We start from the raw sequence: 20,264 nt of genomic DNA on the forward strand, positions 1-20,264 counted from the left end.
CTGGGGATTTGAACCCAGAGGCATTCACTCCCAGCCCAATTTTATTTATTTGGAAATGGGGTCTTGCTATGTTGATAAGAGTCTCACTATTTGCTGAGGCTATCCTTGAACCTGCAATCTTCCCATCTCAGTCTTCCAAATACAGGTATTACAGGTGTGTGCCATCATGCCCAGCTTTTTTATTTTTTACTTTGAGACAGGGTGTCATGTCACTGAGTTGTTCAGGCTGGCCTTGAATTTACAGTACTCTTCAGCTTGAGTATCTGAGACCACCATCATACCCTGCTCAAGTTGTATTTATTTTTAAGGCACAGAGTTTATTGAGAACGTTTGATATTGTGTAACTTTGAAAGTTGTTTGGTTGAAAAATAAATTAAATGCACCTATTCTCCACAGAGAAAAAGAGAAAAGCATGGACAACAGTCTAAGCAGGAAATTTAGCACAAAGGCTCTAGTATACTGTCTGTTTTAGAATGTAAGGTGTGAGAGTTCAAGTTCACACTGAAATAAAATGTAAATGTAAAATGAAACAGTTTGTCAAGTTTTGGTAGTTAATAAAGCTAAATAAATAGAGAATACATATGAGTTAATAATTTAAACTTTTAAAAATGTTACTGAAATATAAATATAAACGTAAACCAAGTCAGGGAAGAGGGACTAGGGATGTGAAGTCACTTTCTTTTTCTTTCATACCATAAGATAAACTAAAGTAGAAATTTTGTTCTAATAACTGTGTCTGACCTTTGCTTCCGCCATTGTTGGATGTCCATACCAGATTTAGATAGCTAAAGTTAGGGTAAGCTATAAGAAATCATTACAGTTTGTGAGATCAGAGAAGTATTATGAATGTATTTTCATCACGTCATATCCATTCAGCCATTTCCTTCTCTCAATTCCTTGACCATTTGCCTGTTTTCTATATCTATGGATTTGCCAATTCTGTACATTTCATATGAATACAGTCATACTACGTAGTTTTTAGTAACTGGTCTTTTGTGACTTAGGCCTATGTTTTAAAGATTCATCCATGTTTTAGCATGAATCTGTACTTGATTCCTTTTTCCTTTTTTTCTTCTTTGGTACTTGGGTATGGGACCCAGGGGCATTCTACCCCTGAGCTATCCCCAACCCTATTTTATTATCTACCTATCTATCTAGGTACTGAGGGTGGAACCCAGGGACTTTTCTACCTCCAAGCTATATTCTCAGACCTGTTTTATACTTTATTTGGAAACAGGGTCACACTGAGTTTCTGAGAGCCTCACTAAGTAGCTGAGGCTGGCTTTGAACCTGTGCATTCCTCCTGTCTCAGCTTCCCAAGCACGGGGATTACACATGTGCACCACCATGCCCAACTGCCTTATCTTTTATTTTAAAACAGAAGCTCTTTAAGTTATGGGGGGCCTTACTAAGTTGCTAAGACTGGCTTAGAACCTGTGATCCTTCTGCCTTAGTCTCCAAGCACTGGGATTACAAGCATGCACTGCCATACCTGGCGACTTCATTATTTTTTATTGCTAAATAATGTTTCATTACATGAATATTTCCACTTTTTGTGAAAATATTTGTTGTATAAAATTATAAACATTGTTTTCAAGGCTTTGTTGAACATCTTTTTTGTTTTGTTTTTGATTTTTTTTGGTGGTACTGGGGGTCGAACCCAGGGGCTTTCTACCTCTGGGCTATACTCCCTGACCTATTTTATATTTTATTTGGAAACAGTTTCACTAAGTTGCTGAGAGCCTCACTAAGTAAGTAGCTGAGGCTGGCTTTGAACCTGTGCGATCCTCCTGTCTCAGCCTCCCAAGATGGGGGGATTACAAGCTTATGCCACCACACCTGGCTGAACACCTGCTTTTAATCGTGTGTCTTTCCTAGGAGAAGAATATTGTTGGGTCATATGGTAATGTTATATTTAACATTTTTGTTGTTGTTGGTTTTGGTGGTACTGGGGTTGGAATTCAGGCGCTTTCTACCTCTGGGCTATACTCCCAGATCTATTTATACTTTATTTGGAAACAAGGTCTCACTAAATTGCTGAGAGCTTCACTAAGTAGCTGAGGCTGGCTTAGAACCTGTGCCATCCTCCTGTCTCAGCCTTCCAAGTGCAGGGATTACAAGTGTGTGCCACCATGCCTGGCTATATTTAACTTTTTGGAGAACTACCCAACACATTAATTTTTTTTTTTTTTTTTTTTTTTTTTTTTTTTTTTTTTTTTTTGGTGGTACTGGAGTCTAGGCTTTCTACCTCCAGGCTATACTCCCAGACCTATTTTCTATTTTATTTGGAAACAGGGTCTCACTAAGTAGCTGAGGCTGTCTTTGAACCTATGCGATCCTCCTGTCTCAGCCTCCCAAGTGTGGGGATTACAAGCGTGTGCCACCACGCCCAGCCACATTATTTTTAGACCTCAGTTTCAACATCTGTGAATATGAAATATTTATTGAAGCAGGGCGTGGTGGCAAATGCCTTATAATCCTAGTACTTGGGATGCTGAGATCAGAGGATTGAGGTTTGAGGCCAGCCTGAGCTACTTAGACCATTTCAGAATAAAAAATAAAAATGGCTTGGGGGGGGTAGCTCAGAGGTAGAATGTACTTGGATTCCATCCTTAGTTTAAAAAAAAAAGGAAGGAAGGAAGGAAGGGAGAAAGAGAGAAAGAAAGCTTGTAATCCCAGCATTTGGGAGGCTGAGACAAGAGGATTATGGTTAGCAGACAGCCTCAGCTAATTAGTGAGGCCTTTTGCAACTCAGTGAGACCTTTTTTCAAAATAAAGAATAAAAAAATAGGGCTTAGGGTTATATTTCAGAGGTGGAATGCCCCTGGGTTTCATCCCCAGCACCACGAGAGAAAGAGGGGGAAAGATGAAGGGAAGGAAAGGAAGGAAGGAAGGTAGGTAGGTAGATAGATAGGTAGGTAGGTACTGGGGTTCCTAGAAACCCTTCTACCTCTAGGCTACAACTCCCAGACCTATTTTATATTTTTATTTGGAAATAGGGTTTCTTAAGCCAGCGAGGCTGACTTCAAACCAGTGTGATCCTCCTGTCTCTGCCTCCCAAGCATGGGGATTACAAGCATGCACCACCATGTCCAGAGGAAATATTTATTGAAGTCAGGTGTGATGGCACCTTAATCCCAGTACTTGGTATTCTGAGATAGGAGGATCATAGGTTCAGCCAGTTACCTTGCTGGATAGTGTAAATCCTTTCATGAATCTTATTATTTGGGTATAAGTTAACCTAAGGATAGATATTAAACAAGTGATTATGCAGATAACGGCATAATGTAAGTATGAAAATTCTGTAAAGGAGATGTTTAAGGTGCCATGAGAACTGAGAGGGGTTCTATATCTAGACTGGAATTATTAGGAAAGGCAATTACCAGGAATGTCTTCCTTGAGTGAGTAATAATGTGTTTATGATTGAAGTAATAATATAATATTTAATATTTATTGAGTGCTTTCTGTTTGCCAGGCACTGTTATAGTCTTGCAACTCTTTATTTCTGCTGTTTTGCAGATCAGTAATCTGAAGAACATAGAGTTGAAGGACTTAAATTCAACTCATCCTAGTGAGTTTTCATGAAGGCAGTATTCAGACTTAGGCTCTCCCACTTGAGTGATTCACCATGACATTTTACTTCTCTCGCATTTCCAAGGAAGGCAGTCTTAATGCAGTACCTCTAAGGAAAGGTGGTGCTTACTGTTTTTCATGAAATAGAAGAATATGGATGACAGGAGTTACACTGAAATTGGCATGGGAAAGGATGAGATCTTAATAGTGGGAGTGATAAGAAACTCAAGAATTAGATGACATTATACAAGTGTCTTGCTCGTATAAAAATATTTAATGGAGTTGGACTCCCTACTCAATATTGTTCTTCCTAGCTCCTTCAGTGCTGCCTCTACTTAGCATCGTTTTCTAATAACTCATTTAGAAGGGTGTTTATCATAAAACTTGTGTTTCAGAATTCCTCACTTTGATGGATTCCTGATGTGAGTTATAAAAATTGTTGTGAATAGTAGAGTGTTAAGGGTGGACAGAGGAAACTAGGTTGAAGTCCCTATTTCCACTAGACTGCCAGGAATTCTTTATAGATAAAGACACAAAAAATTACATAAGCTGAAGTATCACAAAACCTGGATTTAGTCCTTAACAACATCTGTCTCATTGTACACATTGATTTGGTTGGGAGTCTAAAAGAAGTGGCCAAAAATTGTTGTCTTACAGAACAGAGTCAGAATACTCTGAAAGAGTATGGTAAATCTTTAGGCTATAATTTATATTGATTAAAAATGAAATTTAGAGTATAAGAAACATAAGGAAAATGTCTTCCAATATTGCAACTGTAGGTGTTTGGAAATTATTGTTTGATTAATTTGATTTGTTGATAGCCTATGCACATTTCTGTATATTTTTCATAGGGCAGTTATTATAGCCATAGCATAAGCCATTTTTAAATTACGTTTATAAATGTGAAAAATACTCTTAGCTGAAAATTTTCTGATCTATTCTTGTTCTTGGTTTCAGGCGCCTGATCACAGATTCAAAGGTTAAATTAAAGTATCAGCATTTAATAACAAATAGCTTTGTAGAGGTAAGTGACTTAAATTTTCTTTTAATAAAAGGAAGGAATTGTGCTTTCTGTGTGTGTGTTTGATTCTGGTGATGGAACCCAGGGACATTCTACCTCCAAGCTACACCCAGCCCTTCCCCCCTTTTTTGCAGTACTGTGGGTGGAACCCAGGCTTCCTACCTCCATACTACACCCACAGCCCTATTTTTTATTTCTTATTTTGAAACAAGGTCTCACCAAGTTGCTGAGGCTGACTTGAAACCTCCAATCCTCCTGTCTCATTCTCCCAGTACTGGGATTACAAGTCTGTTCCACCATACCCAGCTCCTACTTTTATTTATTTTTATTTTGAAACAGGATCTCACCAGGTTGATGAAAGTCTCACTACTTGCTGAGGCTATCCTCCAATCTGAGATCCTCCCAAGTACTAGGGTCACAGGTGTGTGCCACCATGCCCTGCAGAATCATACTTATTGATAGGAATAGTCACTTTTAAAGCATACAGCTGGGACTGGGAGTGTGCCCAAGATCTATTGGGCAGAGTGTAGAGGTAATACCTGTAATCCCAGTACTTGGTAGAGCTATGTGACTTGCAAGTGTGAAGCCTTGGGTACCCAGCACCACCCAATGAAAGAAAGATATAAAGCTGGGCATGGCGGTGCAAGCTTATAATCCCAGTGTTTGGGAGGCTGAGACAACAGGATCACACAGGTTCAAACCAGCCTCAACTACTTAGGCTCTCAGCAACTTGGTGAAGCTTGTTCCTAATAAAGTATAAAATAGGTCTAGGAGTATACCCCGGGGGTAAAAAAGCTTGGGGGGGGGGTTTCCATCCCCAGTACAACAACAACAACAAAAAGCTGGGTGTGGTGGCACATGCTTGTAATCCCAGCATTTGGGAGGCTGAGGCAGGAGGATCGCAGTTCAAGGACAGCCACAGCTACTTAGGCCCTTTGCAATTCATTGAGACCCTGTTTCCAAATAAAGCTGAAAAGAAAGTAGGGCTGGGAGTGTCGCTGTAGGTAGAATGCCCCTCGGTTCCATCTCTAGTACTGAAATAAAGATATAAAATCTGATGACAGAAAACACTTCTGTCATATTAATGAAACATACCACAAAATCTTTATTTAAAGGAAATGAAAAACCAGTAAGTAGATCTCTCTTCATAGATCTTGAGCTTTGATAAGAAAATCTGTTTTGTTTTGTTTTTACTTTTTTATCACTAGCAGAGGATTATAGTACATTATTAGTCATATCGTGTTTAATCATTTTTTATTTTGCTTTGTTTTTGGTACTGGAGATTGAACCCAGAGGCATTCCACCTCTGAACAAATCCTCAGCCCCCAACCCCTTTTGTTTTCAAATAGGGTCTCACCAGGTTTCTGTGAGTCCTCAAACCAGCAATCCTCAACCTCCTAAAACCTGGGGTTACAAGTGTGTGCCACCATGCCCAGCCAGAAATAGACTTTGGAAGTCTGGTGCAGAATCTTACTTGAGCCATGTTTTCTTCTGTAATAAAAATACTTTTCAATTTATAATTCTTTTTTTTTTTTTTTTTGGTGGTACTGGGGTTCCTGGAAGCCCTTCTACCTCCAGGCTGCACTCCCAGACCTATTTTTACATTTTATTATAATAGACAAATGGAAAAATTACATGTTCATGTATTAACTTATTTTCGTCTAAAAATATATTTTGTTTTCTTACATCTTATGAAAATTGCCTTGAAATAGAACCATAAGTTAATTGGTGTTTATTAGTGGTAATATAATTACTTAAAATTTTATCAGTGGGTTTTTGGAGATAGAACACAATAGTTTATATATTTCATAAAACTAGGGCTTCAAGGGCTTAGTATTATTAGGGAAATAGTGCATCTAAAAGCATTGTTATAAGCCGGGCGTGGTGGTGCACGCTTGTAATCCCAGCATTTGGGAGGCTGAGACCGGAGGATCGCGGTTCGCAGACAGCCTCAGCTACTTAGGCCCTTTGCAACTCAGCGAGACCCGGTTTCAAAATTAAAAAAAAAAAAAAAAAAAAAAATAGGGCAGGGGGTGTCACTCGGAGGTCAAATGCCCCTGGGTTCCATCCCCAGACCTGCAAAACAAATAAAAATAATAAAATAAAAGCATTGTTGTAGCCGGGCATGGTCACATACACTTGTAATCCTAGCATTTGGGAGACTTGAGAATTGAGAATTGCAATTCATAGACAGACTCAGCTACTGAGGCCCTTTGCGATTCAGTGAGAGCTTTTTTTTTTTTTTTGGTAGAACTAGGGTTCCTGGAAACCCTTCTACCTCCGGGCTACACTCCCAGATCTATTTTATACTTTCTTATTTGGAAATAGGGTCTCCTAAGCCAGCACCGCTGGCTTCGAACCTGCGTGATCCTCCTGTCTCTGCCTCCCAAGCGCGGGGATTACAAGCGTGCGCTACCATGCCTGGCTCTAGTGAGACCCTATTTTATAAATAAAGAATAAAAAATAGGGCTGGGAGTATAGCTCACAGGTAGAATAACCTTGGGCCCACCTTACCCAGCTTCAATTATAGTGTGTGTGTGTGTCTGTCTGTCTGTCTGTCACTGGGGATTGAACTCACTGATCTTCTACTTCCAAGGTATACCCCAGCCCCATTTTAGTTTTATTTTTGAAACAGGGTACCACACACACACACACACAAAAAAAAAACATGCTATAGAATATTGTAGCTTTTTTTTTTTTTTTTTTTTTTACATTGTGGCACTGAGGATGGAACCCATGGACACTCTCACTCCCACCCCCGAGCTACACTAAGTTGCAGAGGGCCTCACTAAGTAGCTGAGATTGGGGGTGAACCTGTGATCCTCCTGTCTCAAGCTTTTCAAGTACTGGGAACCACCACACCTGACTGCAGCATTTGTTTTTTTTTTCCCCCCAGTACTAGGGATGGAACTGAAGAGCATTCTACCTCTGAGCTACACCCCCAGTCCTATTTTATTCTTAATTTTTAACAGGGTCTAACTGAGTTGCAAAGGGCCTCACCAAGTAGCTAAGGCTGTCTGCGAACTGCAGTCCTCCTGTCTCAGTTTCCCAAATGCTAGGATTACAAGCGTGAGCCACCATGCCTGGCCTGCAGCAGTGTTTTATATGCTTGTGTCATGGTCTCTTCTTTGTCCCCTGAACTAATTATGTTAGGAAATCTTTCATGATAATTTAATTTGCTGTCATTTAAAATTTTTTTTTATGTTTCAGTGCAATCGACTGTTAAAGTGGTGTCCTGCCCCAGATTGCCACCATGTTGTTAAAGTCCAGTATCCTGATGCTAAACCTGTCCGCTGCAAATGTGGACGCCAATTTTGGTAAGTAAATGGTTTTCTGAATAGTAGTAGTGTACATGACTTCTGTTAATTTGTGGTAGAAAAATAGTGGGGAACAAAATTTACTTCAGGCAGGAAGTTGAGTGATAGCTGCTTTAAAATAGTGTATATTTCTGCTGAACATGGTGGCGCAGACTTGTAATCCCCACGCTTGGGAGGCAGAGACAGGAGGATTGCGTAGGTTTGAAGCCAGCCGCGCTGACTTAAGAGACCCTGTTTCCAAATTTTAAAAAAAGTATAAAATAGGTCTGGGAGTGTAGCTCATAGGTAAGAAAGGCTTCCAGGAACCCCAGTACCACCAAAAAAGAAAAAGAAAAGAAATAAAATAATGTATATTTCTTTTAAGTAAGCATTGTATTGTAGCCAGGCCCATAGTACACAGACATAATCCCAGTACTTGGGAAACTGAGAAAAGGAGAAACCCAGGTTCAAGCCCAGCCTCAGCAACTTACTGAGACCCTGTTTAAAGAGCGAGCGCGAGAGCGCGAGTGCGCTGTAGGTTTGGTTGGAGGTAAATGCTCCTGGGTTCAATCCTCAATACCAAAGGATAAAAAAGTTACTTTTTTTTTTTAATGGCACCCAAGAGCATTCTACCTCTGAGTTCCACCCCCAGCCCTGCATTTTATTTTTTATTTTGAAAAAGGGTCTCACTAAGTTGCAGAGGGACTCACAAAGTAGCTGAGGCTGGTGGCAAATCCAGATTCTCCTATCTCAGCCTCCCCAATTACTTGGATTACAAGCATGTACCACCATGCCTGGTAATTTTCTCTCTTCTTGATGTTCTTTTTGGTATGTGTTTGTGTGTATTTTTTTTTTTCTTTGCAATACTGGGGATTGAACAGCCAGGGCGTTTTACATACAAGCTATACCCCCAACCATTTTTTTTTTTTTTTGGTGGTACTGGGGTTCCTGGAAGCCCTTCTACCTCTGGGCTAGACTCCCAGACCTATTTTTACATTTTTATTTGGAAACAGGGTCTCCTAAGCCAGCGCGCGCGGCTGGCTTCGAACCTGCGCGATCCTCCTGTCTCTGCCTCACAAGCGCGGGGATTACAAGCGTGCGCCACCAGGCCCAGCCCAACCCTATTTTTTATTCTATATTTTTTGAAACGGTGTCACTGAGTTGCAAAGGGGCTCACTAAGTAGCTGAGGCTCTGCACGAACCGAGATCCTCCTTTTTCAGTCTCCCGAATGCTGGGATTACAAGTGTGTGCCACCACACTCAGCCTGGGTATATTTTTTAATGGGGAAAAATGGAGCTACATTCATATTTTTCCTTTATGCACCAGTGTAAATGAATGTGGGAGCAATCTTACACATACAAGATGAAAGCTCAGTTCTTTTTATTTTAGATCCATTGCTTTTTTTTAAATAATATTTAAGAGCAGGTTGTGGTGGCACATACTTGTAATCTCAGTACTTGGGAGACAGAGACCGAAGGATCGTGGTTCACTGCCAGCCTACACACACGTACACACACACACACACACACACACACACACACACACACACACACACAAATGATATGGATCTTGCTCTACTTTCAAGTTAGGAAAAAGGTCAGAGACTTAAAATTTTTTTTCTTTAACAAAAGAAGTTGTTTTGTGTGTGTGTGTGTGTGTGTGTGTGTGTGTGTGTGTGTGTGTGTGTTCTGGGGATGAAACCCCAGTGGCATTTGATCTCCGAGCTATACCCCCTGCCCTATTTTTTATTCTGCAGAGGGGCTCACTAAGTAGCTGAGGCTGTCTGCGAACTGTGATCCTCCAGGTCTCAGCCTCCCGAATGCTGGGATTACAAGCGTGCGCCACCACGCCCGGTTTAACAAAATAAATTTTAATCCTATTCCAAGAATGCAAATATACAGATTAATTTGGTTTTGATCTCCCTTTAAGAAATTTCCTATGGCTCCTCTGAGCAGTTTTCTTCATAACTTAGACTTTGGATTTCTGTAGCATACAGAACTGGTTTCTAGCTGGGCGTGGTGGTGCCTGCTTATAATCCCAGTACTTTAGAAGCTGAGAAAGGAGGATTGCAGGTTTGAGGACAGCCACAACAACTTAGTGAGGCCCTAGGATTACAGGCATGTGCCACCACACCTGGCTTTTATTCTCCGTTTTCTTTTGAGACCTCATGCAGAGTGGTCCTTACTGGGACGGTTTCAACGAACATTCTGATTATGATAACCTAGATGATTTTTAAGATGTTTGAGGCTTTCTCTACACCTCTCTGGCCCCTCACCAAAACTACCCTCAATAGTTCATTCATAGTAATGTAGGCTCTTTTCTAGCTTGCACATGCACCTCCAAATTCTACTTGTTATTCACTTGAAAAACAGCTTCCATATTTGGGTTTTGTTAAAATAGCACCTTCAGCTATGTGTTGTGGCGCACGCTTTTAATCCTAGCATTTGGGAGACTGAGACAGGAAGATCTGGGTTCACGTACAGCCTCAGCTACTTAGGGAGGTCTTTTGCAACTCATTGAGACCCTATTTCAAAATAAAGAATAAAAAAATAGGGCTGGGGGTGTAGCTTGGAAGTTAGAATGTCCCTGGGTTTCATCCCCAGTACTGCAAAAAAAAAAAAAAAAAAACAAAAAACCAGAATAGCACTCCCACTTCTCAGTACCAACTTTGTGTCTTAGTCTGTATAGACTGCTGTAACAAAATGCCCTAATTGGGTGTCTTACAGAAACTTTTCACACTTCAGAAGGCTGAGACAGATCAAGGGACTAGCAGATTTGTCTAGTGGTGGGGCCTGTTTTCTGGCTTATAGTTGGCACCTTTTTGCTATATCCTCACATGATGGAAGGAACAAGGTAGTTAGCTCTCTGGGGCTTATAAGGATATCAGTCCTGTTCATGAGGGCAGCCTGCATGGCATGTCAAAGGCTCTGTCTGCTAATGCCATCGTATTTAAACCATAGCAAGAAATTAATATCTTTTATTCCTCTATTGTTGTTTAGAAATAAAAAGTCAGTCAATCTAATATTCCATGCCTTTCTGGTTTTTCTTCACAAACAGCTATAGAATTAGACTTAGCAATGATAAATATTCCCCAAAAGAGGAGCTAAACTCACAGAAAAAACACATACGTAAAATGTGTAAAATACATGCTATTTTGATAGACTAATTGTGCATTATTTTTTATTAGGGTTTTTATTTGGGGGTCCTGAGGATTCAACCCGGGGGCACTCTGCCTCCAAGCTATACCTGTGACCCTCATTTCCCAGCCTCCCAAGTGCTGGGATTACAGGTGTGCCCCACCATTCTGGCTAATTGCACATTACTGTTTCAGAGGGTGTGTGTGTGTGTGTGTGTGTGTGTGTGTGTGTGTGTGTGTGACTTGAAATTTAACCCAGAGTCACTCTACTGCTGAGCTATGTCCCTAGTCTGATTTTATTTTTTATTTGAAAACAGGGTCTCTCTAGGTTGCCGAGGGCCTCACTAAATTGCTGAGGTTGTCTTCCAACCTGCGATACTCCTGTCTCAGTCTCCCAAATATTAGGATTACAAGCGTGTTCTACCATGCCAGGCTTAAGAGTTTTACCTGTAAAGAAAAAATGGAGTCTGATTAATTTTTTTTTCTTGCATTACGGGGGATTGAACCCAAGAACATTCTGTCTCTGAGCTGTACCCTGAGCCCTGTTTTTTATTCTTTATCTTGAAACAGCGTCTCACTAAGTTGCAGAGGGTCTAAGTAGCTGAAGTAGTCCACAAACCTACGATCCTCCTGTCTCAGCCTGCTAAATACTGGGATTATAAGCGTGAGCCACCAGTTTGGCTAAGGGTGTTTTTAATATGAAACATTTTTTGAGCTAGATGTTGTGGTTCACACTTACAATCCCAGTACTTGAGAGGCTGAGACAGGAAGATCACAGGTTCGAGGCCAGCCTCAGTTACTTAGTAAAGCCCTTCACAATTTAGTGAGACCCTGTTTCAGAAAATAATAAATGGCCAGGGCATGGTGGTGCATGCTTGTAATCCCAGCATTTGGAAGGCTGAGACAGGAGGATGATTGCCGTTCGAGGATAGCCCCAGCTACTTAGTGAGGTCCTTTGCAACTCAGTGAGACCCTGTTCCAAAATAAAGAATTAGGGCCAGGCGTGGTGGCACATGCTTATAATCCCAGCATTTGGGAGTCTGAGACCGGAGGATCATGGTTCGTGGACAGCCTCAGCTACTTAGTGAGGCCCTCCGTAACTTAGTGAGACCCTGTTTTAAAATAAAGAATAAAATATTGGGCATGGGGTGTAGTTTGGAGGTCAAATGCCCCTGGGTTCCATCCCCAGACCACAAATAAATAAATAAATAAAATTTAAAAATAGGGCTGGGGGTGTAGCTCAGAGGTAGAATGCCCCTGGGTTCAGTCCCTAGTACCGAGAATAAAAAATGGGGCTGGTAATATAACTCAGAGTTAGAAGGCCCCTGGGGCTCCATTCCCAGTACCACAAAAAAAAAAAAAAAGAAAAGAAAAGAAAATTTTTTTAAATGTTTTTGACAACAATACAGTACCTGTGTAGGTATAAACCAGCACCGTCAATATTAATATTTTGTTCTTGTTAGTAAATAAAACATGACACATATGAAATTCCTTGGTCACTCCTATTCCTCATGTTTCTTTTTTCCAAGTAGTCCTTTCCTTACTTTTAAATTGATAGTACTTTCTCTGTTTGGGAAAAAAATTTTCTTGAAATTCTTAAATTACTTGATTAATTCTTTAGTCAACCATGGTTACTTTTTCATAAACTTTTTTTTTTTTTTTTTTTGTGGTACTGGGGGTGAAACCCAGGGGTTTTCTACCTCCTATTTTATTTGGAAATAGGGAATAGTGTCTCACTAAGTTGCTGAGAGCCTCACTATGTATCTAAGTCTGGCTTTGAAACCTGCATGATCCTCCCATCTCAGCCTCCCAAGTACTGGGATTACAAACATGCATCATCAAGCCCAGCTTCATACACATTTGTTTTTATTTTTCACTTATATCCCCCCTCTTTTAACAAATAAATATGCCATGAGCATAGAACACCAGTAAATTATCAGTGTGTGCACACAGACACACACACTACTTAATATTTTGTTTTATATTTTGGCCAGTACCATTTTTCTCTTTAGGACTGAGCTTAATTTATTAAAAGTATGCAAAGGTGGATCTTTTTGTTCCCATATACTTTTTACTGTGCATTAGTCTGAAATTATATAATTAACCTACAAAGGTAGTTTTTACTCTTCAGTTGGGGTGCTAAGGAAAAGATTCAGTAATGTCTGATTAAGCTTTAGTTGAAACTAAACTTCTCAATACAATCTGAGACACCCTGACAACAATTTTTTGTGCTTTTATTGGTGCATTGTAGTTATTTCTCACAGTGAGATGCAAAGTGATAAGTACATGCACACATTACTTGATATATTTCCCTCTGATTGCATCTAGCTTCCCTTCCCACACATTTTTAGTGAAATCAGTAGTAAGACCTTTATATCACATAACCTTATTTGCTCTGTTCCCTTCCTCAAGCCACATTTTTCTCCTTCCCACATTTCTCCCCCAGTTCCCTTCCACTGTTCTACTGTTTTGTTTTGTTTGTTTGTTTTGATGGTACTGGGAGTTGAACCCAGGGGCATTCCACAACTCCAGGGTGCACTACCTATCTATATGTGGAAGGAAGTCCTAACAACAATTATTTTTAAATCGCCATCACTGCATGTCTTCATGCTTATAGTTATTCTTTTCTTCATTTCACATATTTTGAGTACATTAGGACCACAGTAGCACATTGAGTATATTAGGCCTACAAATAATTTACTACAAAAGAAAGCAAGCATGGTTCCTGCCCTTGTATTTGCCAGTAACTAGAAACTGGTGATGATTCTGTGGAACTGTAAAGTATATGGTTGGTTGGTTTACTTTAAAAAAAAGTTTTTTTTTTTTAATTTTTAATTCTTTGTATCACTTAACAGCTTTAACTGTGGAGAAAATTGGCATGATCCTGTTAAATGTAAGGTAAGTTTGGCATTTTCAATGTTAAATAATGAGATCAGATTTCTAAAACGTGATTAAAAATGGCTACTGATGACTTTGTTATACATCCGTTGGTAGATTTTTTTTGCCCTTTTTCTTTTAGGTGATCATTGTAGATAATCAGGGAGTATTTCTTTAGATAAGTCATGTTTCTTGGCAGGTGTTGTTGTAAGGGAATAATAAATCTTTAACTCAGCTTCTCTTCAAATTCTAGGCTCTATACTCATCTTTAGCCAGGAAAATCCTCCTTTGGTTGATTTATATATGCCAGATATTACAGCTACAGGATTTTTCTCATTCTAGTGATAGTCTTGTTATTTTTATTGCTTTTATATTTATGTTTGACTAAGTGCTAAAGTAATTTGCTATCTTTTTAAGCCTTTGTTAACTCTAACAGTTGTTGTTTTCAAACAGTGGTTAAAGAAGTGGATTAAGAAGTGTGATGATGACAGTGAAACCTCCAATTGGATTGCAGCCAATACAAAGGTTGGTGTTTTTCTTCAGTAACTGTTAGTAATGAAAGTGATGAGAAAAGATGCATCTTTAGTAGTGGCATTAGGTTTCCCTAGTTATGTGTCTTATGGCACCTTTTTCAAGTATTGAGTACTGCATTTCAGTGTGGACATTCATGCTTCTGTGCTTAGGGTTTTTGTAAAAAGATTCATTTCCTTTAAGAAAAAAACAGATAATTCTTCTAGAGGTTATTTTTTACTTTCTTTTAATATACAAATATAGAATATACTATACCTAGCTTGAAGTTAGATTTCTGTGTTAAATCTATAGGGTTTCATTTCTTAGAGTTCTTCTTTAGGGGCAGGATTTGAGCAGAGTAACTGAGGAACTGTTTGCATTATATAACTGAACTAGGCTTAACAAAGCATTTTCTTCATATATACTTCATGAAAAACTCCTGAACTATGACTTACCAAAAGACTTGATGCTGAATAGCGGGGCTCAGAGGCACATGCCTGTGATCCCAGCTGTTTGAGAACCTGAGGCAGGAAGATCACGAAATATGAGGCCAGCGTGGACAACTTAGTAGGACCTTGTCTCAAAGGGAGTAGATGTCTGTGTGTGTGTGTGTGTGTGTGTGTGTGTGTGTGTGTGTGTGTGTGTGTGCGCGCGTGCGCGCCTCTCTGCCTGCCTCTCCCCCCCCCCTCTCTTTTCAGCAGTACTAGGGTTTGAGCCCATGAGGCAAGCTACACCCCCAGTCCGTTTTTTTTTTGGCGGGGGCGGGGGGGGACGGTCTCACTGAGTTGTAGAGGGCCTTGCTAAATAGCTGAGGCTGGCTCTAAACCTGTAATCCTCCCGTCTCAGCCTCCCAAGTACTGGGATTACAAGCATGTACCACCATGCCCTGCAGTAGCTGCAGTAATAGGTGACTGTATCTGTTGTTATTGTTGTTGTTTTTATTGAAGTGCATTACTCATGTACTGGCTTCAAAATTCATTGTCTTTATGACCACAAATATTTCCTAAACTCTAGACCAATGTCTTAAAAATAAAAGTAATCAAGCTGGGGTGGTGACATGCACACTTGTAATCCCTGTACTTGGAAGACTGAGACAGGAGAATCATGGTTCATGGACAGCCTCAGCTACTTAGTGAGACCTTTTGCAACTCAATGAGACACTGTATCAAAGAATAAAAAATAGGGCTGGAGTGCCAGATGTGGTGGCCCGCGCTTGGGAGGTGGAGACAGGAGGATCACGCAGGTTCGAAGCCAGCCTCACTGGCGTAAGAGACCCTGTTTCCAAATAAAAAAGTATAAAAATAGGTCTGGGAGTGTAGCCTGGAGGTAGAAAGGTTTCCAGGAACCCCAGTACTACCCAAAAAAAAAAAAAAAAAAAAATGGGGCTGGAGTTGTAGCTCAGTATAATGCCCCTGGGCTCCATCCCCGAAACTGGGGGAAAAAAAATAGGGCTTGGGAGTAGATTGGATGTAGAATGCCCCTAGGGTCAGTCCCCAGTACTGGACACACACACATACACACACACACACACACACACACACACACACACACACACACACGTAATCTTGAGCATCTTTCTTCTTTTACTTAGTAAAAAAAAACAAATATGAACTATGTACATGGTTGTTTTCCTCTTCCTCCATTTATTTTTTTTTCATTTATTTATTTATTTGGTACTGGGGATTGAACTCTAGATTTTATTCTTTTATTTTGAAACAGAGTCCCACTAAGTTACTGAGGGCCTCATTAAGTTACTGAGGCTGGCCGCATGCCTGCAGTCAAGTTTGCACTCCTATGCCTGGCTGCTAGTTTCTTAATAGAAAATTATATAAATATCCATCTTTGCTTAATTCATTCTTATGCTGTCCATAAGTAAGCAATTTAGGTAGTGAATGATAGGGTGATTCATAGGCTATTTATATTTAGTATTATCTTTCACATATGAAGATGCTGGGTTTTTGCGGGGGAGATTCTGGGGATGGAACCCAGGGTCATTCTACCTCTGAGCTACTCCCTCAGCCCTGTTTTTTAATTATTTATTTTGAAACAGGGTCTCACTAAGTTGCAGAGGGCCTCACTAAGTAGCTGAGGCTGGCCGCGAACCTATGATCCTCCTGTCTCAGCTTCCCAAGTACTGGGATTACAGGCATGCATACCATGCCTGGCTGAAAATACTGCTATTTTAAAGAATGCTAACTTAGCCGGGCATGGTGGCGCACAATTGTAATCCCTGCGCTTGGGAGGCAGAGACAGGAGGATCGCGCAGGTTCGAAGCCAGCTGTGCGCGCTGGCTTAGGAGACCCTGTTTCCAAATAAAAATGTAAAATTAGGTCTGGGAGTGTAGCCCGGAGGTAGAAGGGCTTCCAGGAACCCCAGTACCACCAAAAAATAAAAAAAATAAAAAAAAAGAATGCTTACTTGTTTGACTATTACTACTTATAACTTTGCACTGTCCTTAAACAATGGCTAACACTTTTTTTTTTTTTTTTTTTTTTTGGTGGTGGTGGTGGTACTGAGAGTGGAGGCCAGGGACTTTTTTACCTCTATGTTATACTTTATTTGGAAATAGGGTCTCACTAAGTAGCTGAGGCTGGCTTTGTACCTGTGCAGTGCTCTTGTCTCAGCCTCCCAAGTGCTGGGATTACAAGCATGCACCATCACGCCTGGCTAACACACAATTTTAAGTGTATATATGAGATATAAGGGTATACATCTCTCTTTCCTAGAAAATATTAGCAGTAAAATAGTGAATTCTGACAGGTTAAACAGTTGACTGAATCTTTAGGGAATATATAGTAGAAATTAGTATTTTTGTACAACCATCACTATAAGCATAATGCTTATCAATCAAGAAATCTTGTTATAAATATAGTGCAATGTCTGGAAATGCACTTACCTTTATTGGCCTTTTTTTTTAAAAAAAAAAATTCCTGTTCAAACTGAGTATGGTGGTGTACACCAGTAATCCCATTGCTTGGGAGGCTGAGACAGGAGACTCAACAATTTAGCAATGCCTTTAGCAAATTAGCAAGACTTTGTTTCTAAATAAAAAATAAGATGGGACTGGGGCTGTAGCTTGGAGGTAAAATACCCCTGATTCAATTCCAGCACCTCCCTCCCCAACACACACACACACACGCTATTACATATTTTGTTTTGAAAATGAAGAAATATTTATTAATGCTTCAGGATCCTTTAATATGCCCCACACAATGAGCATTTGGAAAAAGACAGTTATATTTTCACTAAGTTGTTTGATTAAATATTAGCATTTCTACATTGGGAGAAATACAAGCTTCCAAGAAGTTTAAACCAGGCAGTATAAGCTTGGATATTGTTTTTAATAGTTTTGAGATAAAACTAAAGGGTTTTTATCTTAAAAGTTTTTGTTTGTTTGTTGCTACAGATTTTCACTGGCCTCGATCCTCCTGTCTCAGTCTCAAGCGCCAGGACCACATGCATATGCCACTATGGGCTCAGCCACTTAAAAGACTTTTGAAGTATTATCTGTGGAACACTATTGTTTTGAGAGCTTAAAACTATGATTTTTTACTTAAAACATATAGTAAACATTGCCACACTGAGTACAGTGACACACACCGGCTCAAGGCCATCCTCAGCAAATTACCGAGACTGTTTTAAAGGGTTTGAGGGTGTTACCTCAAAGAGATTGCCCCTAGGTTAAATCCTCATCCTCAATACCAAGATAGGAAGGCCGGCCAGGGGTGTAATTTAGGTAGAATACCCCTGAGTTCAATCCCCAGTTCTACAAAAAAAAAAAAAAAAAAAAAAAGCCATGTTAGCTATATAAAATGAATATAGCCAGGCGTGGTGTCGCACACTTGTAATCCCCGCGCTTGGGAGGCGGAGATAGGAGGATCACACAGTTTTGAAGCCAGCCTCAGCTACTTAGTGAGACTCTCAGCAACTTAGTGAGACCCTGTTTCCAAATAAAATATAAAATGGGTCTGAGAGTATAGCCCGGAGGTAGAAAGCCTCTGGAAGTCAGTACCACCACCAAAAAAAAAAAAAAAGAAAATATAGTTTAACTGGCACTGCAGTTTGTTTCACAAAAGCCAAATTACCCAAATAATAGAAAACCTCTTTTGTAGGGGTTCAATAAAACCAAGCTTTTCATCTTACTTATAGTTCTAATAAAATATGAGGTAGAATTTTCAGAAGCAAAAGCTTAATAATGACTAAGAAATGAGCTGGGTATGCCAGTACTCCCCTGTAATCCCTACTACTTGGGAGGTTGAGACAGGAGAACTAAAGATTCAAGGCCAGCCTCAGCAATTTAATGAGAGCCTGTTTTAAAATAAATAAAATGGGGCTAGGAGTGTAGCTTGGAGGTAGAATGCCCCTGGATTCAGTCCCAGTACCACACAAGAAAGAGGGAGGGTGGGAGGAAAGGAAGGGAGGCAGGGGGCTTAGAAACAACAGTCTAACATGTTCTCTGTAACATTAGTTGTTAATGAGCCACAATGAAAAGAATTCAAACCTGCATTATACCCAGACAGAGTAAGGAAATTCAGTCTGAATTTACCAATCAGTGCCTGACATCTTTTTTGCCTAATTCTTGAAGCCAGATTGCTTGGGTATGGCTGCCAAGTGTCCTACCTGTATGACCAAGAGCAGTTTATTTATTTAGTTGTTTATTTATTTATTTATTTATTTTATTTTATTTTGTGGTGATGGGAATTGAACCCAGGGGCATTCTACCTCCGAGCTAAAACCCCACCCCTATTTTTAAATTCTTTATTTTGAAACAGGCTCTCACTAAGTTGCTGAGTGTCCCACAAGTAGCTGACGCTGTCCACAAACTGAGATACTCCTGTCTCAGCCTCCCAAGTACTGGGATTACAAGCGTGCACCACCATGCCCAGCTCCCAAGAACTGATTTTTTTCTCTCCCATAGTTTAATCATCTGACAAATGGGAATAAAAATTATAAAGATAGAAGGTGATTTATATAAAGCATTTAGAAAAGTGCATGGGATATAGGAAGTACTCATTAGTTTTAGGTGACATTAGTGATTATATTTATATGAATAAAATATTTTACCTTTCATAAAGCTGTTACTGTGTATAGGATTAAATTTGTTAAAATATTTGTATTTCAACCCCAACTTACAAAATTCCTTAAATTGTTGTATATCTTAAAAGCCAGTAATGACTTATTTTACTCATTTTAATAGTGCTTATTACATGTTTTGATAGTATCAAATATATATAATGTTCAATAAGTAAATACAATTTAGAGCTGGTTTCTCCTCAATGATAGTAATACAACTTAGTGTAGCATTGACGCCAACTTTATAGTTTCTCTTCATAGGAATGTCCCAAATGCCATGTCACAATTGAGAAGGATGGCGGTTGTAATCACATGGTCTGTCGTAACCAGAACTGTAAAGCAGAGTTTTGCTGGGTGTGTCTTGGCCCTTGGGAACCACATGGATCTGCCTGGTAGGTTGGGGAATGTAAGAATATGTTCACATAAGTATGTGATATATACCACATATTGGGAATAATATCTCTACCTCAGTAATATTACTCTTTAATTTTGTAGCTAAGTAAATAGTGTAAGATCAATGTTACAAGAGAAGTATATGCAGAATACCCACAGAGAGGAGGTAATGCTTGAACTTTTTAAAAAGATTGTGAGTTCATTCACTGAAAAAACTGTAGGAAGTAAAAGTAGGCTGAGAGGAACAGCATGAACAAAGGTAGAGTAATGTGAAAAGTACATATATTTTTAGGTACATTGACTAATATGTCTCTCTAGGCAGTAGTTGTAAACTGTCACTGTTGGAAAAAACTCAACCTGCTGGTGTATTCTCGTCACAGACAC

General features: G+C 39.7%; 1 protein-coding gene across 1 annotated transcript in view; it reads left to right on the top strand.

Moving 5' to 3' along the window:
- The window catches only part of ARIH1 (ariadne RBR E3 ubiquitin protein ligase 1), a gene marked incomplete at both ends in the record, with an annotated part of 100,469 nt that overhangs the window by 58,361 nt on the left and 21,844 nt on the right, over window positions 1-20,264 (top strand). The window contains 5 exons of the mRNA XM_080691992.1: window positions 4,531-4,597; window positions 7,805-7,911; window positions 13,883-13,925; window positions 14,358-14,429; window positions 19,749-19,879. Of these exons, the coding sequence (XP_080548118.1) occupies window positions 4,531-4,597; window positions 7,805-7,911; window positions 13,883-13,925; window positions 14,358-14,429; window positions 19,749-19,879 (420 nt within the window). The remainder of the gene's footprint in view (window positions 1-4,530; window positions 4,598-7,804; window positions 7,912-13,882; window positions 13,926-14,357; window positions 14,430-19,748; window positions 19,880-20,264) is intronic.

The sequence above is a fragment of the Muscardinus avellanarius genome (assembly GCF_963383645.1).
Source record: "Muscardinus avellanarius genome assembly, chromosome: 3".
Lineage (NCBI taxonomy): Eukaryota > Metazoa > Chordata > Mammalia > Rodentia > Gliridae > Muscardinus > Muscardinus avellanarius.